General features: G+C 32.9%; 1 protein-coding gene across 6 annotated transcripts in view; it reads right to left on the reverse strand.

The window, feature by feature from the left end:
* The window catches only part of unc-13, a 626,295-nt gene that overhangs the window by 510,202 nt on the left and 89,583 nt on the right, over positions 1–26,510 (reverse strand). For all 6 annotated transcript variants that reach the window (XM_074122300.1, XM_074122305.1, XM_074122303.1 and 3 more), the window contains exon 3: positions 16,549–16,578. In XM_074122300.1, coding sequence (XP_073978401.1) covers positions 16,549–16,578 — 30 coding nt within the window. The remainder of the gene's footprint in view (positions 1–16,548; positions 16,579–26,510) is intronic.

Below are 26,510 nucleotides of genomic sequence, written 5' to 3' on the forward strand. Positions count from 1 at the left end.
GTAAATGTAAAGTTTATAACTCGTTTTAAAAAGCTTGGTATTTTAGGGAACGTGGTACATACGTTGAATGACTCCCAATAATATCATAAAATAAATTATCGATGCAAAGAGTACTAACCTAGACAAATCAGTCGCTGAAAGTTAAAGTAAAAAGTACGTTTTGAATAGCAACATTTATCTGAAGCTCAGAACTTCTGCAACCATCGCGATACCCTTGTGCTAGGAACCTTTTTTGGGAAACATCTTGAGTAAAAAGATCATTTCGCTATAATGAAATGATCACATTCAAATAAAAAGTGTAAAAGTATTAGTGATAAGCGGCAGATCTGGTTTGTATTTAATTAATTTTTTCTTGACTAGATTAGGTAAGATAGTAATATAATTGGCGCACCTTTAATTTTTTTTGGAGAATGGTTTGGTAATGTTATTCCTTATTTCATGAAAAACAATTTTCAAGAAATACCAGAAGTAATAATAATTGCCAACCTCAGCTCCTTCCTCTAGGAGCTTTGAAAACTATTGATAACTGAATGGTCTTAATCACAAACTTTCAATATTCCACAGGCCAAGACCTAACCTGCAGGTTTTAAGAAAAGTTTATAATTTTGGTTTAAAAGTACTTCGAAGGGAGTGAATGAGGATGCGTGACTTAGTAAACAACTTTCTTAAGTTGTTATTTCCATTACAAAATCTTCGTTAAAACCTCTTTAAATTCAGCTCTGTAAAAAAGTCAGTTGAACATGATTGGCAGGGTTATATTTAATAATCCAATTATTAGTTAAAGTTGTTCTCAATAAATTTATTTTTTAATTAACAAAAAACAACTGTGCAATAGGTAATACCTTTTTAAAAACAACTTCCTGCTTTTATTTTTATTTTTTTAATTGAAGCAAGAGTATTGATTCCTGACGTGCATTTTACTTTGTTATAAAAATGTTAGTAACCGCTAAATTTGTCTAATGTTAGGAGAACACATTGTAATTAACAAGAATAGAAAAGTAGTAGCAAAATTGTTTATTAATTAAATAAAATTAATAAAATAAGCAGAAATTTTATTAATAAAAGTTTAGCATTGATCCTTTCTTTGAGATTACTAGGTATTAGTTGATATTTTACTTTTAATGAATACAAGAAAACAAACTATTGATTTCGTCACTTAATAGACTTTTTTCGGTCGTGCCTTAGAATAAGCTTCTTTCCTTAGATCCATTTAGAATGTAAAAGCATTCCACCTCCATCCAGGTACCTAGCATGCATGTAAAAGCAGAAAATAATCGCTGGTTACGATAAGACACGCCCTGGATGAACTCTCAACTTTACAGATTAAATTTTAATCTCAGCGTTCAACAGAATACTTTAATTTTAGTTCATAGAAAATATCAGGGTTCTTGAACTATGTATACTGCATATTAAAATAGTAGAGAATAGATGAGTAATTGAAATGAGTAAAACTCATTTATCTGGGATTTTTGCTGGCTATGATTTATGTTTGGGACAATATAATCGCTGTCCTCTTCGCTCCGTTGGCCAGGAAGACATCACACCAAATCGAACGAACAGAAATCTTTTTTTTTAACCATACTTAGTTAACAGATATTCTTTTAACTTGGCATTTCCAATAATAACAACGTAATAACTCTGTAGAGTGAAGCTATTGGTTACCTTCCCAATATGATGTGAGTACACAACATGTGAAGGCAACAATGTATCATTTGATTCTATCCAAATGCAACACCATTACGAAGAAAAAGTGGCACGATTTTAAAATGGCACAGTTATTCTCTAAGATTAACCACACAAAATTTAAAAAATGTACAATTATTAATCAGTAAAATTAAGGCCTAAAGATGTCCTAGTCCCTAGGACGAAAGCTCATTTCACTTCTTAGACTGTTGAAAAAATCAGTCACCAAAAGAGATGTACAGTATTCTACTGTGTTGTTATGTATACCTACAAACAGCCTCAATCTTCCTCCGGATGCTGGAAAAATAAAAGTAATCGACATTTTTAAGAAAACTCTGTAGGCCATATTCATTACGAAGTATTAGAAACGCGAAGATTGAAACGGAAAGTTAGAGATAGGGAAACTAACAAAGTGAAATTGGTGTCCACCCAATCTGTTTTGATTACAGTTAGGGGACAGCAATTACCGCAATATGTATATACAGGGTGAACCATTAAGTATTATCAATAGGCCTACTGCGTGTAGTACATCTAAAGTGGAGTTCAATGACGTATTGGCCAACTTCTTCTTGAGTGACGTCACTTTAAAGTTTTTTCTAAAATCATTACTTTTTTCCAATAAAAATGTTATTACTCAGAAAGTTTTAGTCTGAATTCGATTCTGATGACATGGTTAGAAAGACGGAGAAATTTCCTAAAAATTGACACTATTTTGAAGCATAAATTATTCTCCAAACTGCCTTAATCTTCCACCGAAACCTAGGAAAATGAAAGTAATCGAAACTTTTAAGAAAACTCATTAGGCTCTTATGTGATCATTTTCAGACCTAGGTGCTGGCACTTTTTATAGAAGTTTCCTTGTTTAATGGGCTATCAAACGGTATATCATTTTCCAGGATTCCTTTTATGTTCGTATGAGAAATTACGTTTGGTTTACAAGAAAACGTGTTCACGAGCACTCAACAGTGTTAATTATCAAGTTGTTTAGTTCATTGAAAACTCTTTTAGATGGACCCAGTAGTCAATTTTAAAGTAGGATGTCTTAAAATAAGGAAGTCAAAGGTTACAAATTGCACTTAAAAAGTATAAAAATCTAAACTCTGAAATATTTGAGAAAAGGTTAGGAAATATTTTCCAGCATCTAAAAAACTTAAACAAGGGAACTTTTATAAAAAAGTGCCAGCACCTAGGTCTGATAATAATCATGTAAGGGCCTAATGAGTTTTAAAAATTTCGATTACTTTTATTTATCCAGCATCCGGAGGAAAATTGAGGCTGTTTGGAGAATAACTTATGCTTCAAAATGGTATCAGTTTTTAGAAAATTTATCTGCCTTTCTAACCATGTCATCAGAATCGAATTCGGACTAAAACTTTCTGAGTAATAACATTTTTATTGGAAAAAAGTAATGATTTAAGAAAAATATTAAAGTGACGTCACTCAAGAACAGTGGAAAATATGAAATTGGCCAATACTTCACTGTACTCCACTTTAGGTGTACCACACACAGTAGGCCTATGGACAATACTTACTGCTTCACCCTGTATATTTATGATTGGGTTTAAATCCTTTTTAGAGACCGTGGATATTGATGAAAGTAATCTCTGAATGCCAAATGTGTAAATATTAGAGGCTGTACTAAGTATAGTGTTAGTATAATCGCCCAGATAATTATTCTACTCACAGACAGTTTGTAGCATAGTAGTGAAAACGGCATTCATTGACTGAAAGCATTTTGTTTACAGCAATTTATTTTCGCTTTAAATGTTAAATTTTGCAACTAAAAATACAAATTATGTACTTGGTAGAACATTTTACTTTTGAAATTGCTAATTAAATTGTAAGTGTTAATTTAAATTTGTATTCTTCATTGATCTCAAGAAAACAAAGATAAGAATCAGGCGTTTAATCCATTATCTAACGCACTTTGGTATTTAAATAACGAGTTAACATTATAGATATTGACACTTTTAAGAAACTAACTCCATTTCTTGCCTATTCTAGTTATTGGATTAAAATAGTGCTTTTTAACGTGCACAAACACCGTATATCACACAGTTATTGATGCCAAACTTTATCTGCTATTTCCTTCCACAGGAAAGTTGGCAATTCTTTTTATTTCTTTTCACTAGAAATAATCTTCAACTGTTTATCCACACAAAAACATTTTTTTTTTCTTGTTCAAGAAATATTTCTTTCACAAAAAAACTCAATAGAAATAGTTATTTATTTAACAAGTGTGGAAAGTAGTACTCTTCCTCACGCGAGGCAGGGTTTGCACGCACGAGCGAGCGAAGCGAGGCGAGTGCCAGTGCAAATTGCCGAGTGTGAGGAAAATACTTGACACTCGAGTTAAATATTATATTTTTTCTGCAACCATTAGGGTTATTAACTAAAAAAATTAAAAATTTCATTTTTACAGTCTACAAAAAGTAATTTATTTATTATAAAATTTATTGTTATATTACAATTATTTACATTACTTACGTATTTACATTACTTATTACATTTTCTGCTGTTTCTTTTATTGATGGAGGAGTGTTTTATAAACAGGAATCACTAGAATCCATTTTAAATTTCTATAAGGTAACACTATAACCTTTTTAACTGTTATAATTAAAAATATCTAATTATTTATTAAAGTATTATTTTTATTTCTATATTCCTTTCAATTTATATTTTATTTTTTAATATTCGTTTTTTAATTATTTAGTTACGTTAAATAAGCTTATTAAAGTTTTACAGAAAATATTTATGTTAATAACAAAACTTCTTATATCAAGGAAGCACAATAAAGTTTTTCCACTAACTAGTGAGGAAAGTGACACTAATGGGAATTTTTCCCCACTATTGAGGGAAGTTGGGCATTACACAGCTGATTTTAATTGAGTAATGAGAACTTCCCTACATGGTTGCAGAAAAACAATTGTATCTTTGATTTTTCTTTTTGAAAGTAATGAGAATATCGAGAGACATAGCCTAATTAATTATTCATCAAAACAGATTTTTTGTCCCCAATAATACGAACTCATACGAAGTTTCTTTTACTCCATAATTAATGTGATAAAACTTTTTTTTAATATTTAGAATTCGTCCCTTAGGCATCACCAGCCTCTCGGTCAGGGAGCGACTAAACAATTTTTTACAGCCTAAAGGAAAGAAAGCAGAGTGAATAAATATTGATAACAAAATGATTGATTATACTTGTTGAAAAAATAAAATTAAATGTTTTTTTAAGATGCATGGAATATTTTGAAGCAAGTTAGTATCAAGATTACTTAGTTGTCAAACACTTTTTTTCTAGTTTACACTTATTAGCAGAATAAAGTAGTAATAATTTGGAATTTCATTTGCATATTTGTATCGTGTTTATATCTTATAGGTGGCCAGGGTGTTTATTTCACTGAAAAATTACTTTAGATGGGACCTTACCCGTATTACTCATCCAAAAATGCCCTTACATAGAATTCCCCTTAGAAAAGTTTCCATCTAATTTATACGCAATTAGTTTGGAAAAACTGAATAAAATCTTATAAGTTTGGATGACTTTCTCTAAAAGCTTTTTGCCTGATATGGTGGTGACGCCAAACATAACGTATCATAATTGATACATTCTATAAATCTTCGGGCTTTTTTTAGTTTTGCTAACCACAAACTCCACGGGCAGATGGACACATCTCACGTTTAAACAAACTAATTTGTAAAGAATTTAGTTTCAGGTTAAAGGAATCTCAAAACAGTTATTTCCTTAGTGATAACACAAAATCGATAGACAGAACGAAAGCAATAATTTATTTTACAGGAAATAAAATAGTATAAAAAAAGCATTTTAAGGAAATCTATTTCATGAAATACATCAGCATTTTAGAAAATATAAAATATACAATTAATTCTGGGGCTCTTTCACGCTTTAATTTAATTATGTTCCAAGCTTAAAGCATTGATTATACTTTACGGTTGCCTGACTTTAAAGCTCTTGCTGAAAAGTTCTCCATTCTAAGAGCTACTCGCATGAAATTCTTTTAAATGAAATTGTTATTGCCTGCAGATTGTACAAAGTACTCTAAAAAAAATATAAAATGTACAAAGGGTCAGCCTTTTAACAAGGAAAAATAACTGGAAACAAAAAAGAAATAATAATAATAATTAAAATATGATTTTGGAAAAACAGTTTCTAAAAAAACTTACTTATTGTTTCCCCAAGTTACTTTAAAAAATTTAGGTTTGCGAGATGTTAATATCCATCCTGAGAATCTTATTCGAATGAATTTTTAAATTAAAGTAAAAAGTTAAAAATAATTCAACAAAATTAAGGCTTGCCGCAGGTAACGAAGTATTTTAATAATTAAGAAATAACACAAATATACTTTTGTTAAAAAAAAAGATTATTTATTTAGTAATTTAGAATCTCTATGTGAATGAATGTCCAAGTTTATTTGAGTGAAGATGTAAAGTACGTGATGAGCAGGAGGAGAGAAACTACCCAACGGTTTCACTCCTTATAGATTGACGATGATTATGATAATCTTTAGGCGTCAAGAAAGTGTCGGGGCCAGTGGCAAATCAGTTGACGTGGTAGATGATCAGGACCTACAGTAGAGGTATGAGACTGGACGAAAAGATTTCAGCAAGTAGAGTGAACAGTTTGGAACTTCTGTTATTCTGTCTTGGCGAGTTGTACGAATGGGATGTTGAGGTCATTATGAAGAGTAAGGAAGGGTGGTGTTGGTCACTTTGAAATGTCTGTACAGTCCGCACAGTTTGGCTGAACCCCCCCACAGCTCTAGCCCGTATGTCCACATAAGTTTGAGAATAGTAATTCTATATCAATCATTTGAGTTCTATGGACAAGTTGAAGCGTCGTCCAAGTAGTCTGTAAAGAAATTATGCTTTTGTGTGTAGATTTTTCAACGATGGCGTTTATCTTTAAAGAGCAACAAGTAGAGGATTGCTGATGAAGAAAAGTGGAAGGCAGGAGACCCGGCAAAAAAGGTATGGTATGTTGGCATTTCTGTGGGTTCATTTTAATTCGCCATTTCTTAGCACAAGATTCTATTTTGTATATTAGTGTGACTGTTACTTGAATGAAATTGATGTAGGGTGTGTCATCTACGTGTGTACAGAGTAACGTGAAGAGATGCTTGTGTATATCTTGTATGATGTGTGAACAGGGTTGAAGACGGAGCCAATTATACTCCGCTCCAAGGAAAGCTGAATCGTCATTCAGTAATTCGAGTCCAATCTTGTAGAAGATATAGTAATAATACAAAAAAATATATATACTTATATATATTTTAAATTAAAGAAAATCAAAACTTATCGACATTGACGGCGTGAAATTACTCTATACGAAGGGAGGCATCAACGGTTAATTGCATTTATGTAAATAGCATGGAACAAATATAATCGGCTTAGTTTAATGGCAACGGCCTCACTCTACCCCTTGAGCAAGTCCTTGATTTATATTTAGAAACTAAATTGTTATACTCAGGTATTAAGTGTTTTAGTTGCTTTCAGTTCTGGTAGTTATTATCTTATAGCAGTAAGATTAACGCACATATACACAATTATTAGATTAAGGTCAACTCTAAGCGTTCTTGTAATAAAGGTTTAAATTAATTAATTAGATTCGCGAAATGGAGACAAATTTATTTTAGCATTCAAATTATAAACAAAAACTTTAAACAAGCTGAGATCTTAACGTAAAATAAACATACATTCGCGTAATTAAAGTTGATTAAACTAAGATGAAAAATTTATTGCTAAAGAAATAATTGATCACTATTTGATAATGACTTAATGTTCACTTATATTAGACACAAAAATTTAACTTGTGGTCTTTGCCTCATTCTTTTCATTACATAAATGGAATGTCCTACCATTCATGGAATAGTTCCGTATTGCTCCACGCATCCTAGGTAATTGGATGTCGGAGCAAATTATCATCCTTGTATATTCAACGAAAATTGTTATTGGTGATAAAATGTGTGAAAAAAACTGGTAATGTAAGAAATTATATACATATATTAGGCATGAGTGCAGTAAACCATGACCATCCAGTGATGGAAGCCGTTAGTTCGCCACGTTGGCAAGCTTACACAGCAACCCATCCTAGGAGGTCGGCGTTGTGGGTTGAAATGGTCGCGTAGCCACCGCCGCTGCAGTCTGTGATGAGGATTTGAAGGAAATGTCCTGGTAGACATGTTGTGGATTGTACTGACTGTCTAGATTTGAGCTGTGGCGTATTATGTAGCAAGTATTGGACTAGTCCAAAAACATTTATATGTGAAGAGGAATAATCTTCACATATAAATGGATCAAAATATTTAATATTTTTATAAATAGACCGACATTTATTTTGGAAGCAGTAACGGTACTTAACATAAACCAAACCTTACTCACTGCACAAAAAGTTGGTACGAGAAAAAATAATTATATAATATTGCTGGATACCATATTTTTAGGTGATGCTCGGTTATCGTACGTGCACGCGATATAACGTGAGCAACCCAGCTATTTCTGTGGCACATGCATTTTTATTATTTTTTTATTTTTTTGTTACAACTAAAAAAACAGCGTTTTTTTTTGTTTTTGTTTTTTATTAAGTAATAACACGGTCAGAACGAAAACAGCAAGAAGTTAACATGGGAAGGAAATAAAATATTGATAGTTATATTATTTACGAGGGTCGTTTGAAAAGTTCGTGCAAAGTCAGAGAGATAGCACTACTGGCGCGTATCGAGGTTATGTTTAGTTAGTAGCATCTCTTGGAAGAACACACACCAAGTTTCAGCCAGATCGGTCTATTTCTTTGTGTTTGGCATTCGTTTGAATCGAGGAAGTCGAGTGATTTTCAAAAAATGGACGAAAAAGAATTTCGTGTGTTGATTAAACACTACTTTATGAAAGGCAAAACGCCTCAGGAGACTAAAGAGAAGCTTGATAAACATTATGGTGACTCTGCACCTTCGATTAGAACAGTTTATAAGTGGTTTCAAAATTTTCGGAGTGGCCATATGGGCACAAGTGACGCTGAACGTTCTGGACGCCCTGTTGAGGTTACTACTCCAGAAATCATTGATAAAATCCATGATATGTTGATGGATGACAGAAGAGTGAAGGTGCGTGAGATTGCTAGTGCTGTGGGCATCTCGAATGAACGGGTACATAATATTTTGCATCAACATTTGGACATGACAAAGCTATCCGCAAGATGGGTGCCGCGATTGCTCACGATTGACCAAAAAGGAAATCGTGTGAAGTGTTGCAAGGACGGTTTGCAGCTGTTCCAGAAAAATCCGCAGGACTTTAAGCGTCGTTTCGTCACTGTGGACGAAACATGGATACATCATTACACTCCTGAGACCAAAGAACAATCTAAACAATGGGTTACCAAGGGGGAATCTGCGCCAAAAAAGGCGAAGACCGTTCCTTCGGCCGGAAAGATTATGGCGACTGTCTTTTGGGATTCGCAAGGAATAATCCTCATCGACTATCTGGAAAAGGGTAAAACTATTACAGGTGCATATTATTCATCGTTATTGGACCGTTTGAAAACCGAGCTGCAAGAAAAACGCCCACGATTGGCCCACAAAAAAGTCCTTTTCCATCACGACAACGCACCAGCTCACACCTCAGCAGTTGTGGTCGCAAAATTAATGGAAATAGGGTTCCAACTCGTTTCACTTCCCCCCTATTCTCCAGACTTGGCTCCCTCGGACTACTATTTGTTCCCCAATATGAAGAAATGGCTGGCGGGAAAAAGATTTTATTCAAACGAGGAGGTGATTGCAGAAACGAATGGCTATTTTTCAGACTTGGACAAATCCTATTATTCGGAAGGGATCAACAAACTAGAGCAGCGTTGGACGAAGTGTATAAGCCTAAAAGGAGACTATGTTGAAAAATAAAAAAGGTTTACCCCAAAAAATTAAGTAGTTTTTATTTTTGCACAGACTTTTCAAACGACCCTCGTAATCTCCTTAACAAAAACTTACAGTTTAAAATGTTAAGTATAAGGGTTGATTAAACGCCAAAAGGTACACAAATCAGCGAGTACCCAACATTTCATTCATGCTTAGTTGATATTATTTAAGTAATTTTACTGCATTAATTTCATTAATATTTTTTAGAATTTATTAGATGTCACAGACCCTTATGCTGGCCATTTTCATCTACAAAATAATTGTTCAAATAGCACACCATTTAACTTTGAATCTATTTATCTATAATAAACAAACTGTTAATTACAGGTGAAAAGAAAACGTTATAAAAAATAAAAAAAATATGGGGCTAAAAAATTCATAAATGTTTTTTAAAAAATGCTTACACCAACTTACATCAATGATTTTATTTATTTATTTTTATTTATAAATAAAAATCGTCGGTTTAAGTTCATTCTTCGATTAAAGTAATTGTTACTTTATGTAGTAGTCAAACGTTTATAATAATAGGTAATAATTAATCTGGCTTTATCGCAAATAATATAGTTTTCTTTGGAGAATTACATTCTCCATCTAGGTGTTCTTCCCACACTGTTGTATATACGTAATATAAAATAAATAAGATATGCATATTTTTAGGGCAGCTAATTATTCAGTATTTTACTATAAGTAAAATTAGGGGGACTAAATTAAATTACAATTGAGAAATGAATCATTATTGTTGAATAATCTACTTGTTATTAACTGTTATTTGTGCTCACGAATATTTCGGTAAGACGAATTCAAGGCTGAAATATTGTTTTAAATCCTCCATGATTCAAATTTAAACAGTAACCGACTCTTTGTCTTTTTCTAATTTAACGTGCTTGTATATGTGTCATCTTCAGAATAAAGGGCACATTAAAGAGAAATCAGAAGAATAATTTGGAATACAGTTAAAATAAAGTACCTATTAAAAAACGAAGATATTATATACATTTTATCATAATTAAACAAAATAATATTATGAATGAAGTGGCCAGCATAAGGGTCTGTGACATCTAATAAATTCTAAAAAATATTGATTGAAAAAGATTGATTATAGTTGCGGTCCCCAAACCATCCTCAATAACAATTTTTTTGAGAAAGCGTTTTGAATAACATAGGAAGGTATTTGTACGTAAATAGCAAAATTAAACTGCGATTTCAGTACTTCCTTTTAAGAGGAGCAAGAAAAATAAACTGCGATTACTGTACTTCTCCCTAAAAGGCAAAGAGGCAATGATTCTGAATCGAACGACAATTTATTGAAGTAAATCGGTTCACTCATTGATAATTTTAGCAGTACTTCCTCTTAGTAGGTGTAAGAGCATGATGGCGCGTCACAGCCACGTAGAGGAACTTTAATCACTTCTTCGTGCTAAATTTTATCAAAATCGGACTAAGCGTTATAGAAATATTGGTAATAATAGTTTTAGAAAGGGCCTTATTTGGGTGGGGCGTACTCCCCTCCTTATGAGGCATAGCGTCGAGACATTCAAAGTGTAAATCTGTACAAAATTTCGATTTGAATGACACTTCATTCATGAAAATCGGTTCACGTGTTGGTAATTTGAATCGATTGCTATACTTCCCCTTAACAAGTGTAAGAGAGATCGTCGCTTTAATCTTACGTAGGGGAGCCCTAGCCCTATCACCCTACCAAATTGTATCAAAATCGGGCCAAGATTTACAGAGTAATTAGTAATAATCATTTTGGAGGGGGCCTTATATAAAGGGAGCTAACTCCTCTCCCATTCGATGTACATCGTCGGTACCCCCAAAAGGCACATCTACATAAAATTCCGAATCGAATGACACCTCATTCATGAAAATCGGTTCCCGCGTTTAGGCGCTACGTTGTTTACAAAAAAGGTAACAACAACAACAAGAACAACAAGAACAAGAACATTTTTTGAAAAAGCCGTTTTTGCTCATTTTCGGCAACTTTTTTCTCGAAACCTATTAGATCTGAGTGGTTGCAAAAAAATTACAGTTATAAAGGAGGGTTTGCCCTATAATTTAAAGAAAATTTGGGAATTTTATCTTTTATAGAAAAAGAGAAAAAAATTGTCAAAGTTGGGTGTTTTTCAACGTTACGCTTTTTCGTGCAGTTTTTGATGGTCAACCCTTATACAACTGTCCTACCGGACAGTTTTAATTTGGACGAAATCCACGTGTAAAAGATCTTCTAATATGGATTATTATGGTCTACATAATCGAGGATTATTTTAAAACCATAAAAAAACAGCATAACTTTCCTTCATTTTTCAAAAATTGAAAATTAATCAAATTGATAAAAGAAATAGATAGTCCATTATAGAATTCTGACTGGTATTTATTTCAGATAAATTTTTCGATAATTAAGCATTCCACACGGTTAAGCAAAAAACCTTTAAACAAAATATAATAATAAACATTTTGGCAATTGAATTTAAGCAGAGAAATTTCTTTCAATTATTTAACACAGTCGCGTTCATTCTTCGGTAACCCAATACAAAAATCTGGAACTCTTTTGGAAATAAAACTACAAATTAGTTAAGGAGCTAGGTTTCAAAAAAGTTGGTGCTTTTTACATTTATTAGGTTTTGTAAAACTCTATCCTATTGCCCTGCGTCATCCCAAATTAGTACCTAAAATTAGTAACAAACATGTTTTATTCTAAAGCAATAATAGATCTTATAGCACGAATTCCTTTTATCTTTATTTATAAGTAAATAAATACAAGTCTCACTAATCAATAATTGCTTAATTGAAATTGTTTGCAACAATTAACTTTTGTGAAAGAATTAAACAGTTAAGATTAGAAAGTGTGCATTTTACATAGTTTAAAGTAATTGATGATTAATGGGCAAACTGTACGCGGCCATATCCTTCTCTAATCCCATATAAAAGTTAAAAGGGATAACTAATTAAAGGTAGCGAAGCTTGGTGGTATGAAAACGAGATTATTCCTTTTTCATTTCCCTATTTATTATCCCTGTCAACTGTTTTCATAATTTTTTTAATTTGTTTTTTATTTTCCTCATGAAATATTTTACACCATTGCCTGTTTTAATTATGATTAAATAAAAGATACATTAATTGATTCTAAAAAAAAATTGTTTATACCTACAGACGGAATTTCCAGGTCTGTATGGATAGTTAGGAATGGAGCGTTAACGATAGTGCGGAGAATTTTAGACTGAAGCGATTGAATTCGTTGAAGATTGGAGCGTTTCGTTGAACCCGACAGATCAATACCAGTACGTCTAGGTGGGTTTTAGTATAGAATTGTAAATCAGTCGTTTGTTATTAAGTGAAAGTTTTGAACGTTGGTCTAGTAATCTTTTAAGCAGTCAATAACGCCTGTTAACTTCAGTTCGTTTAAGTCGTGTGTGCAGGCTTCAAGTCAGTCTTTTGTCTGAATAAAGCCCAAGATAACGGACAACATTGGCAGGAGGAATTGGAACTGAGTCATAGAAGATCGGAGGAAGAGTGATACGGCGGAGAGTAAAAGTAATAATTTGAGATTTTGTATCATTTAACTTGATTTTCCATTTTTTAAACCATTCCTCAAGAGAAAAGAGATGAGTTTGAAGGTTTCTGTGTGAAGTTACCGGATCAATGTGAGGAGAAAGTATAGCGGTATCACCTGCATAAGTTAGGAGGACAGTTTCTGGGATGGATTGGTATGTCTACTGTGTATATAACATATAGGATAGGCCCTAAGATGCTTCCTTGAGGAACACCCGCTTCAATACGATGTTCCGATTTGAATTTGAAAATAATAATATAATTAATTTTAATGAAAATAATTTGAACGGAAGTATGCTCTTGAGTTTCTAGAGCAAGTCCGGGTGCTCTGGATTCCAAAAAAAAAAAAAGTGTAAAGTTTTTGAATATAAGAAAATTTGTACCAAAATTAAGCTCTTGGAAATAGTTTTTTATATTATATTTATATATTTACGATGTGTTTTCTCATCAGCAACTATGATATGACAGGGATAAGTGAGCTACATGTGATGTTTATGATCCTAGGGGGTCCCAAAAAAAAATGTCTTTTAGGTTTTCAGTGGATTTTGGCTGTACATAGCTACCACCCTAATCTCCAATACATACACTCAGAGCACTATAAAAACGAGACTACATTGTTTGAAAAATACATGAGCCTCTAGTGAAGACAGCTTTAGTGACAAGAAATCGAATTGGATTTGGTATGTGGTTAGTCACACTTCTATATCCAACTACTATCCACTCCTCTCTCTCTCCCAAGCTCAAGACAAATATCCAGTCCTTTTCATATTATCGGCCAGAGCATAGCTTGTTTGAATGCCACTTGAAAATAACACTCTAGATTTATTTACTTTTTACATGATTTTTAACTGTTAAAGATAAGGTTAATTTGTCTCAAAATTTAAAGACTCATTTAGTTACAAGTATAGGCAAGAGACACATAACTATAAAGGATTGGTTAAAACAGTGTAAAAATTATATAAAATTTTAAATGTAGAACAATTTATACGCGTAAAATGTAATGAAAATGAAATAAAAGTACACAACATAATTTTTAGAATATGATAGAATTACATGACCAAAATTTAACAAAATGTTACTAATTTATTAAAAAGTTATTCAATTACTTTCTTAGATATAAATTTGGAAAGAGATGATCAGAATCGTTTAAAATTTAAAACTTTTAATAGTAAATCTAAATGGCAAAATATGTTTATACGAGGGTCGTTTGAAAAGTCCGTGCAAAGTCAGAGAGATAGCACCAATGGCGCGTATCGAGGTTATGTTTAGTTTGTAGCATCTCTTGGAAGAACACACACCAAGTTACAGCCAGATCGGTCTATTTCTTTGTGTTTGGCATTCGTTTGAATCGAGGAAGTCGAGTGATTTTCAAAAAATGGACGAAAAAGAATTTCGTGTGTTGATTAAACACTACTTTATGAAAGGCAAAACGCCTCAAGAGACTAAAGAGAAGCTTGATAAACATTATGGTGACTCTGCACCTTCGATTAGAACAGTTTATAAGTGGTTTCAAAATTTTCGGAGTGGCCATATGGGCACAAGTGACGCTGAGCGTTCTGGACGCCCTGTTGAGGTTACTACTCCAGAAATCATTGATAAAATCCATGATATGGTGATGGATGACAGAAGAGTGAAGGTGCGTGAGATTGCTAGTGTTGTGGGCATCTCGAATGAACGGGTACATAATATTTTGCATCAACATTTGGACATGACAAAGCTATCCGCAAGATGGGTGCCGCGATTGCTCACGCTTGACCAAAAACGAAATCGTGTGAAGTGTTGCAAGGACGGTTTGCAGCTGTTCCAGAAGAATCCGCAGGACTTTAAGCGTCGTTTCGTCACTGTGGATGAAACATGGATACATCACTACACTCCTGAGTCCAAAGAACAATCTAAACAATGGGTTACCAAGGGGGAATCTGCGCCAAAAAAGGCGAAGACCGTTCCTTCGGCCGGAAAGATTATGGCGGCTGTCTTTTGGGATTCGCAAGGAATAATTCTCATCTACTACAGGTGCATATTATTCATCGTTATTGGACCGTTTGAAAACCGAGCTGCAAGAAAAACGCCCACGATTGGCCCACAAAAAAGTCCTTTTCCATCACGACAACGCACCAGCTCACACCTCAGCAGTTGTGGTCGCAAAATTAATGGAAATAGGGTTCCAACTCGTTTCACATCCCCCCCTATTCTCCAGACTTGGCTCCCTCGGACTACTATTTGTTCCCCGATATGAAGAAATGGCTGGCGGGTAAAAGATTTTATTCAAACGAGGAGGTGATTGCAGAAATGAATGGCTATTTTTCAGACTTGGACAAATCCTATTATTCGGAAGGGATCAACAAACTAGAGCAGCGTTGGACGAAGTGTATAAGCCTAAAAGGAGACTATGTTGTAAAATAAAAAAGGTTTACCCTAAAAAATTAAGTAGTTTTTATTTTTGCACGGACTTTTCAAACGACCCTCGTATATTGGAATTATTACATTATGAGGTGGAATATTGAAGTTGATAAGCTGGAGGAGTTTATTGTGAACTATGTATAAGTTAATTAATATTTAAATAAAAGTTTGCTTTTATTAAATTATTTTAATAAGCCATAAAACTTCTGAAATTAAGGGAGGAACAGTTTAGTTTTGATACGTTATTATCATAATCTATAGAATTTCAGTAACTGTAGCGTAGAAAATAACGAATAAATCTGAGAAATTGATGTTAAATTTAGTTCAAATAAATTAAAGTGATGTTCTAAGTTTTCAATTAAAAAGAAATAGTAGTTAGGTAAATAGGTTATGAGAAAAATATTTTCAAATTAACTTTGATGAGTTGAACAGTTTCAGCGTTGAATCATTATGGAAAGCTGTAGTGTACTTAAATTAATAAAAATTTAAACACTCGTTTTATGTACATTGGCGAGGGTATATTAATAAATATGAAAGAAAAGATTTATGTGGCAAAGTTAGTATTTTTGTGGGTCACAAAATCATGCTAGTTATCAAATAGTCATTAATTTCTTTAATTCTTTTTAATATTTGACAGCCGCATTAAGATTAAGGTGAATGGTTTTATTTATAAAAAAAATCAAGAAAGAAATATGTCTTTTAATAATACTTTAATCTGAATATTCGACCACGAATATTACCTACTTTATTTAAAATTAAAAGAGAAAAAAAAGTTAAATAAGGAGAGCGAAAATGGAAAGAAGAAAAATATGAGAGATATGATCTAAAGAATAGTGTGCCCAGAGCGAGGGCAGAGATATGGCTTCATTAATTCAAACGCAATATGCAGATTTTTTTTTTTTTTTTTTTCTCCTTTATACTAACTAGCAGATCTGGAAATAGGGTGATGTGTATGCATAAATGTTTAAAAAAAGTAATTCCAACTTACCCTGGCCTCCTGTATAACGGGCTTTCTTCACTGCAACATACAAGAAAGTAAAGATTAGTCACCTCCTTTTTATATAAATATTATATTTATTTCTTTATTAAAAAAAAGAGAGAAAAACAGTGAATATAAAAGGTGTGATAAATTGGCAACAACCATTTTGTATTATGGACCCAAGTAAATTTATTTTAATTATTACATCCTCACCGCCGTGCTCATATTTAGTAGTTTTTCATTTTTGTTACTTCGTGTTTAAAGAATTGAAATAGATACAACTCGGAAACATAATTTAGATAAATAACAAGAGTTCGGTTTTAGTTGGAACAAAATATTATTTTTCTGCAACCATGTAGGAATGTTCTCATTACTCAATTAAAATCAGCTGTGTAATGCCCAACTTCCCTCAATAGTGGGGAAAAATTCCCATTAGTGTCACTTTCGTCAGTAGTGAGTGGAAAAACTTTATTGTGCTTCCTTGATATAAGAAATTTTGTTATTAACATAAATATTTTCTGTAAAACTTTAATAAGCTTATTTAACGTAACTAAATAATTAAAAAACGAATATTAAAAAATAAAATAAAAATTGAAAGGAATATAGAAATAAAAATAATACTTTAATAAATAATTAGATATTTTTAATTATAACAGTTAAAAAGGTTATAGTGTTACCTTATAGAAATTTAAAATGAATTCTTGTGATTCCTGTTTAGAAAACACTCCTCCCAAGAAACAGCAGAAAATGTAATAAGTAATGTAAATACGTAAGTAATGTAAATAATTGTAATATAACAATAAATGTTTATAATAAATAAATTACTTTTTGTAGACTGTAAAATGAAATTTTTAATTTTATTAGTTAATAAATGGTTGCAGAAAAAATATAATATTTAACTCGAGTGTAAAGTATTTTCTTCACACTCGGCAATTTGCACTTGCACTCGCCTCGCTTCGCTCGCTCGTGCGTGCAAACCCGGCCTTGCGTGAGGAAAAGTACTACTTTCCACACTTGTTAAATAAATAACTATTTCATTTCTTCAATACAAAAAAATAAATAAATAAAAATAAATCATTGCATTGGGGTAACTTTCTTTTTCTATTAGGGCACTCTCCTGTGTAAAACACTTAAGAGTTTTACAGAAGTAATAGTCAGTTTTCATGAAATATTTTCATCTTATTTGTTTCATTAATCCGTTTGCTAAAACTTAAGTCAAATCTAATTGCTCATGTGAATTAAAAATGGTTAAAAGAGCTAAAGAAATCTGGTGCAAACATCGACAACTTTATCTTTTCGCTGTTTACATAATTAACTTTATTTGAAAATTAGAACAGTGCCAATAGTTGATATCAATATTATATTTGTACATTATCATGTTCCGTCCATGACTCCTAATTGGTAGTTGGACGTTAAGCCCCGCCTGAAAAAATAGGCTATTACTTTACATTATTACGAGGTGTGGCTATTAAATAACGAGACTATTGCTGGAAAACATTTTATTTTAAATTTATACATATTTAGTTATTATCACCTTCAATATACACCCCTCCTCTATCCCTACATCGCTCCATGCGGATTTACCATTGTTCGAAACAGTGTTGGAAGTATTTTTCTGTTAGCTCCTGCATGACGCGTGCCGCTTTTTCTTTCACAGCTTCAACGGGCTGAAATCGTGTTCCTTTTAATGCAGATTTGACTTTGGGGAACAGATAAAAGTCACATGGGGCCAGGTCAGATGAATAAGGCAGATGGCCTAAAACTGGGATGTTGTACTTGGCTAGAAACGTCTTGACAGACAATACAGTGTGAGCCGGCGCGTTGTCTTGATGGAGAACCCATCAGTCCTCTTGACTGGTTCTTCCACAAATCGGGTCGTTTTTACCTTACTCTTTCACGGAGTTGAGCAAGCACCTCACGGTAGTAATGTTGATTAATTATAATCGATATTTTCATCCGTTTTGGACGTGGAAGGGCGACCCGGGCGGTCATCATCTCCGAGGTCTTCTCGGACATCTTGGAAACGCTTGAACCACTCAAAAACTGGCGCACGTGATTAAAATTCATTGCCATAAACTTCTTTTAATAAAAGATAAGTTTCAGTAGCGGTTTTATCAAGTTTTGATGTGAAATTTCACGACAATTCGATGCTCTACTACATGTGTAGTATCATGTTTTCAGCAAAACGAAACTAACACCTCTTACACAAACGACGGTTCCGGCCAGACAGATTTCTCTACAAACAAGTGAGACGCTGCAATCGTAAGAGAAGGCTTTACGCTGCACAGCTGTCGGTCGTTGGGATTTGGCGCATGCATAGTTCTTCTGTAGCATCAGTCTCGTTATTTAGTAGCCACACCTCGTATATAGGCCATTTTCGAACAGATTTGAATGTATTTGCCAAAAAAGAGAAAGGTGTTTCATTCTTTTTGCCACATTTTCTAACAATTGGGTATTTTTTGATGAGACAGTGGATTTCTAGCTGGAGTTCCTAGCTCAATATGTCTTTGTTAAGAAGATTAGAAAAGTATCAGGTCCTTTAGAAGTATCTTTGATTGGCAGTTGCCTAGCAACAGAATGGATATTGCGGAAAATTTCAGTGGGAATACTGTGGACTTCTGGGTCAATGGAGGTGACTTCAAGAATATCTGGAAGAAAACATAAGAAAGGACTGCCCCATAGTGAAAGGAGAAACTTGTCAAGAGTTATTCAGAGCCAAGAAAATTATTTTTACTAAACATAACAACAAACTCCCAGTATTTGGAAAAATGACTTCTGTAACAGCCAGAAAAATAAAAAAGCTAGGATTAATGTAACATTAATGACTAACCAAACCCATTATAATAGAATCATGACACATGCCGATTGAAACGGATTCAACAATTTATCCAGCCATTGTATTGTATGAACATACAGGAAGGTTTATTGAATATTTATTAATTTCTAATGGTAAAGCAAGTTAGGTGGAACCACAAGCGACAGAATTACAAATTACTACAGTGAATCGTGTATCATTATGAATACAAGATTACATGAAGCCAATATGCAGGAAGATAGAATGGTCGAGGTACCTGGCGGCTGGTGCCACTGGCAAATACATACAGTTGCTGATTGATTTGAAATCACATTATAATTAGATCATTTAACTGGTTCCCGAACTAGTCTCGCTATCCTAGAACTTTAATGCAAATTTTGGTAGTAACGTTAAACATAATTGTTATTTATGTAGATGTTTGAGTACAATCTGTGATTATTTTGGTAAGGATTATAACTTGTTTTAATCTCATTAGAAATTCTATTTATAGAGCTAAGATTAATCAATTTTACTAACTATTTTACCAAATGCTTTGATCATTTCATAAAAGTTGCCTAAATCTACCTATGACCTCTAGAAGAAAATGAAGGCAAGTAATTAAACAGTTCGGAATGATAGTGGGCGGAACATTAGCACGAATTTATGCTCGCTAATCAATAAACAGTTCAATTTAATTTACATAACTAAACAATCGATTGTCGGCTTTTTTCCCTAAAAGATAATCGATTTGAATCAAAGGTTGGTTAATTTTTTATTATTTGTTGTCGTACGCCCACATTTATTTGTCTGCTAAAGTAATTTTTGAAGCAGCAATAACTCGGGACCCAATTCCAAAGGAAGATTTATGTAAACAAGGTAATACCACTAGCCTTCCCACGCATCCTTTACTTTCTTCTTTGACGCTTTTTCTTGTGTTTTTTTTTAATTCAAAGGAATAAATTAAGCACACAGATTTACTGAAATAATTCCAGTTAAATGTCAAAGTAATTTTATCTCTTCAACGATCAATTTACACATTTAAAACGAAAACTTCCATGATTTCCAAAATAAAGGTGAGTAATGGTGTCCTTTTTTAAAGGTAGGTTGTTCAATGTTTACGAGTATTTTCTTCAGTGCTGGGATACACTCCCTTATCGATCTTTTTCCTTAAAGCGAATGGGAAACTTGTTTACTAGAATTAGTTTAGTAATTATGACTGATATATCAAGCAGATAGGTTTAGCAATTTTCTGGTAACACCACGAGTATCCCAGCATAACAAACTGAGTTGCTGTCAAACATCCAAGTAAAACCACCGCCACACGTCTAGCTGGTAAGAAAATATCTATAGAGAGTAATCTAACACTTCTCCAATTCTAGTTTTGTCTCAGACCACCGCCAAAAGGATTCGACCTATATAAGACATTCAATTTGATTGTAAACTTGCAAAGAAATAATATGTACAAGAGCTGGTAGAACTTAGTGGTTGTTCAAAGTATCTTCTAGGATCTTATTGCATCTATCACTAAATATATTAACTCAAAAAATTACACAAGAGTTAAAATCGAAAGGAAATTCCGTGTTTTGTGAGGCTACAGAAAGTTGTCTCGCTAAAAAGAAGATAACAAATAGTATTAAAACAATTATACTAAGAATAAAAATGCCAGAAATTAAAAACTGTATAGACCAACTTTAGTTTCAAACATTATTTCGTATTACATTTTACATAACCATGTTATAAGTTCGATCATGTATTTGTTCTAATAATTTATTAGATATGAATATCTTGTGGGTAATACATATGTTCTGCAAAGATGGCCAGTAATGTTCGAAGTAATTAAGGCCATCTATATGATCTTGGTGATCCAAACTATATGATCGGTCTGGTTTATCGAAAGATAACTAATGTTGTATTACCAAATGGTATCTTTAACCAAACATTAATTTGAAATGTTTAAAGAGGCTTTTCACATTAATTTAGTAATAAATTATTCAATAAAAAGAATTAATACATCAGTATAACGAATAAATAACGTTGACACTTTTTTTGCAGTTCTGTATTTCTTACAGGACAAATTTAGAAAAAGAAAACACTTAAAAAACTTAGTTTTCTTGATTATTATTTTACAGCACAAAGTTTTTTTCATGTTTATAAGCGTTTACCAGAAAATAATTTAACTTTACAATATAACAGTAGCTCTACCTAATAGTTATTTATTTAACAAGTGTGGGAAGTAGTACTTTTCCTCACGCGAGGCAGGGTTTGCACGCACGAGCGAGCGAAGCGATGCGAGTGTAAGTGCAAATTGCCGAGTGTGAGGAAAATACTTTACACTAGAGTTAAATATTATATTTTTTCTGCAACCATTTATTAACTAATAAAATTAAAAATTTCATTTTTCTGCAACCATTTATTAACTAATAAAATTAAAAATTTCATTTTTACAGTCTACAAAAAGTAATTTATTTATTATAAACATTTATTGTTATATTACAATTATTTACATTACTTACGTATTTACATTACTTATTACATTTTCTGCTGTTTCTTTTATTGATGGAGGAGCGTTTTCTAAACAGGCATCACTAGAATCCATTTTAAATTTCTATAAGGTAACACTATAACCTTTTTAACTGTTATAATTAAAAATATCTAATTATTTATTAAAGTATTATTTTATTTCTATATTCCTTTCAATTTTTATTCTATTTTTTAATATTCGTTTTTTAATTATTTAAATAAAATAAATTTAAATAAGCTTATTAGAGTTTTACAGAAAATATTTATGTTAATAACAAAACTTCTTATATCAAGGAAGCACAATAAAGTTTTTCCACTCACTTGTGCGGAAAGTGACACTAATGGGAATTTCCCCCCACTAGTGTGGGAAGTTGGGCATTACACAGCTGATTTTAATTGAGTAATGAGAACTTCCCTACATGGTTGCAGAAAAAAAGTATTTAATTTAATATTATTTTGATTTAAACAATTTGCAACTTTGCCAATCTGTATAAAATGAAAAGAAAACATCTGAAAAACATATCCAGTGGTATGACTTCATGCGGTTGAAATTATTTTGAGTAATCTAAGGGCCTTAACACTTCTGACACTACCGAAGAGCATGGTAATAGTGTAAAGGATAGTGGAATACATGATGGAAAAATTGTCAATTCGGACAGAAATTAGATGTAATATTAATTAGTATTAATATTAGTAACAATAATTAACTACAATAATCTTGAAAATTCGACTCAACATTTCTTTCATTTTTAAAGCCCTCTAATTATGTCTTACTTTTATACATATGTACGTGGTAAAATTAGTATAGAATAGTTGGTTACAAATGAAAATTCATGAGTTAAGAAGTTAATGAAGTTCATAAAGTAGTCCCTCATAGAGTAGTGGTTAAAAGGAGTGGAGAGATTACAGCGAAATTCATTGCGATCTGTGGTGTCACTGGATGAACGATTGCTGACTCAACTTTACCAACATAGGATTTGCACATATCACCATCACACACCATCTAAAGCTCAAATTAAATGAAGATGGAGGATTTCAGTTTAAATTCAAGCACAACGTTACTCTTTCTGTTAACATCTTAGGACTTGAAATTTCTGAAGAAATGATACTACTTCCCTCCAGATTGCAAAACTGTTCATATTAGTTGACGAACAATTTTATAACATCGGTTATATTTCGTCTTGATTTTTCCTTCATTCTGGCCTGTTTTGGATTTTTATTAATCTTTAGCGACGGTGAAAAGAAATTTTGACCCTACTTATAAAGCGTCACTTTATCACCAGACTATCTTAATTTAATGGGATTGTGATTTACTTTCTATACTGTAGAAGTTTTTATTTTATTTGTAGATCTGTAAAACTATAAAGCGTTTAACTGAAGTACATTAAAGTGTCTGAAGAGCAAATAAAGGTCACAATAAGAGTATTAGAAGTATTTAAATTGCTCAGATATTAACAAAAATGACTGAACTACTGAACAGCGATAGAGGGTTAGGTTTTCATTATTTCACTAGCCCACAAAACCTCTAAGATCAGGGTTCCTCTGTGAGATAAAATATGACCATTTTAGGGAATTAGAAGAAACAAGGCGTGCTATTACCTGTATACATAACTTCCAGATTAGATATTCAAGTTTATACAGATACCCTTTGCAGTTTCTGATTCATGTCTCCCTCATATTTCCGACCCACTTTCACTTTCCATGTCCGCTAGTCCTCTACATCTATCCCATAAACCTTTATCTCTACATTTTGTAACTTTCCTTCATTTACCTTTCTGATAAAATCACTTAGAAACGTCCTCATTCAATTGATAATTCCCACTGCTAGCACAATAGTCACTCCTTTACCATTGAAGTTGGTTAATATAATTGAATAGAACGTGGGCGATATTCTCAACCATTCATAACTTTGCTTTGTATGTGGGTGTAGCTTTCCTTTGATCTTTCAACTACTGACAACCACAATGAATGAATGAAACAGAATATATTTGCACATAAGATTTCAAATATTTTTTTTTTTTTTTTTTAACTCGTTGCGCTTCACCTACATCTGTATGTGTGAAGTAGCCATTAATTTGGAACTATCATTACTAGTTTCTTTTGCCTCTTTATAACTGAACCAATGTTATCTTTCGCTTATTTAAAAGGAGTTAAAACATTGATTAAACTAAAGAATTGGGACCAGCTCTAGCTCCAGTACGTTAACGATTACGGTACATCGCACCCTTATCTGCAAATTATTCCCTAAATTAGAATGAATTCGGCATGTTTGAAAAGTTTATGGTAATGTACGAGGGTCGTTTGAAAAGTCAGTGCAAAAATAAAAACTACTTAATTTTTTGGGGTAAACCTTTTTTATTTTTCAACTTAGTCTCCTTTTAGGCTTATACACTTCGTCCAACGCTGCTCTAGTTTGTTGATCCCTTCCGAATAATAGGATTTGTCCAAGTCTGAAAAATAGCCATTCGTTTCTGCAATCACCTCCTCGTTTGAATAAAATCTTTTTCCCGCCAGCCATTTCTTCATATTGGGGAACAAATAGTAGTCCGAGGGAGCCAAGTCTGGAGAATAGGGGGGATATGAAACGAGTTGGAACCCTATTTCCATTAATTTTGCGACCACAACTGCTGAGGTGTGAGCTGGTGCGTTGTCGTGATGGAAAAGGACTTTTTTGTGGGCCAATCGTGGGCGTTTTTCTTGCAGCTCGGTTTTCAAACGGTCCAATAACGATGAATAATATGCACCTGTAATAGTTTTACCCTTTTCCAGATAGTCGATGAGGATTATTCCTTGCGAATCCCAAAAGACAGTCGCCATAATCTTTCCGGCCAAAGGAACGGTCTTCGCCTTTTTTGGCGCAGATTCCCCCTTGGTAACCCATTGTTTAGATTGTTCTTTGGTCTCAGGAGTGTAGGGATTTATCCATGTTTCATCCACAGTGACGAAACGACGCTTAAAGTCCAGCGGATTCTTCTGGAACAGCTGCAAACCGTCCTTGCAACACTTTACACGATTTCGTTTTTGGTCAAGCGTGAGCAATCGCGGCACCCATCTTGCGGATAGCTTTGTCATGTCCAAATGTTGATGCAAAATATTATGTACCCGTTCATTCGAGATGCCCACAGCACTAGCAATCTCACGCACCTTCACTCTTCTGTCATCCATCACCATATCATGGATTTCATCAATGATTTCTTGGAGTAGTAACCTCAACAGGGCGTCCAGAACGTTCAGCGTCACTTGTGCCCATATGGCCACTCCGAAAATTTTGAAACCACTTATAAACTGTTCTAATCGAAGGTGCAGAGTCACCATAATGTTTATCAAGCTTCTCTTTAGTCTCCTGAGGCGTTTTGCCTTTCATAAAGTAGTGTTTAATCAACACACGAAATTCTTTTTCGTCCATTTTTTGAAAATCACTCGACTTCCTCGATTCAAACGAATGCCAAACACAAAGAAATAGACCGATCTGGCTGAAACTTGGTGTGTGTTCTTCCAAGAGATGCTACTAACTAAACATAACCTCGATACGCGCCAGGGGTGCTATCTCTCTGACTTTGCACGGACTTTTCAAACGACCCTCGTAGATTCGTTTAGGAAAGATAATAAAATTAAAAATTATTAATGTAAATAAAATTTAGTTCACAACAGAAAGAAAAGAATGATACTTGTACACATTGGATATATTGGATAGATATTTACGTCTATGGAAATTCTGTAGCTTAAGAAAAAAAAATTATTGACAGCCCATTTAGATTATATTAATCTTTGTAACGAAAAATGGCGTAGTCACAGAGAATATAAAAATGTAGAAACTTGAAAATGTCTAAAAATGTGCAAATGCTTTTTAGTTGAAAAGTTTATTGACTTTCAAAAATGAAACATTAGATCAATAATTAATGTCCACAGTTTTATTGATAAATATAATATTCAGGTTGTTAACTATGGGCTTTTAGTAACCTGCACGAAATGTCAATCATAAAGCCCAAGAAAAGTTTTGGGCATCGACCTGTGTTTCATGCCTTTTCTGCCTAATTCATAGCAATTCTTGTTCTAACTAAAGTATCTTGCCAGCTGATAAGAACACCGTAGCATGTTATGATAATTGCGGTCTATTTATCAGTAATCAGTTTAAAAATAATAATTTATTTAATATTTTACATTATCAAATTTTAGTTATCTGTGCACATTTATCTGTGTGTATAGATGAATTAGCATTTTAAAATGTATTCTGATTGATTTGTAAGTCCGTGACTAACTCTAGAATAGATCAATGAGTACGAGGGTCCTATTTCATATGCGAGCTTTTGTTCCTAATTTTTTGAAGTGTAAAGTAATTGAATTTTCAGTGTAAAGAAACTGAGTATTGCAGAAAACTAGTGTTTTTCTTTTTGAAATTATAATGTTCTACTTGGTAATGTTTCATGATTACTTCGGCTGCTGATATCCTTTTACAAATAATGCCTTAGAATCAATCCTTCAACCATATTGAACAAAAGAAAGATAAAACAAAGACTGAACAATCAGAATTCGAATTATGCTCGGAGAACATTTTAACAAAGATAAAAACTTTTAATTGGCACCATCTAAACATGCTAACGATTGGAAACTAACGATTAACATTCTCAATGTTCAATTAATTTTGCTTTAGCACAAA

This window comes from Rhodnius prolixus, unplaced genomic scaffold (genome assembly GCF_049639745.1).
Source record: "Rhodnius prolixus isolate KJV_2025 unplaced genomic scaffold, Rpr scaffold_8, whole genome shotgun sequence".
Lineage (NCBI taxonomy): Eukaryota > Metazoa > Arthropoda > Insecta > Hemiptera > Reduviidae > Rhodnius > Rhodnius prolixus.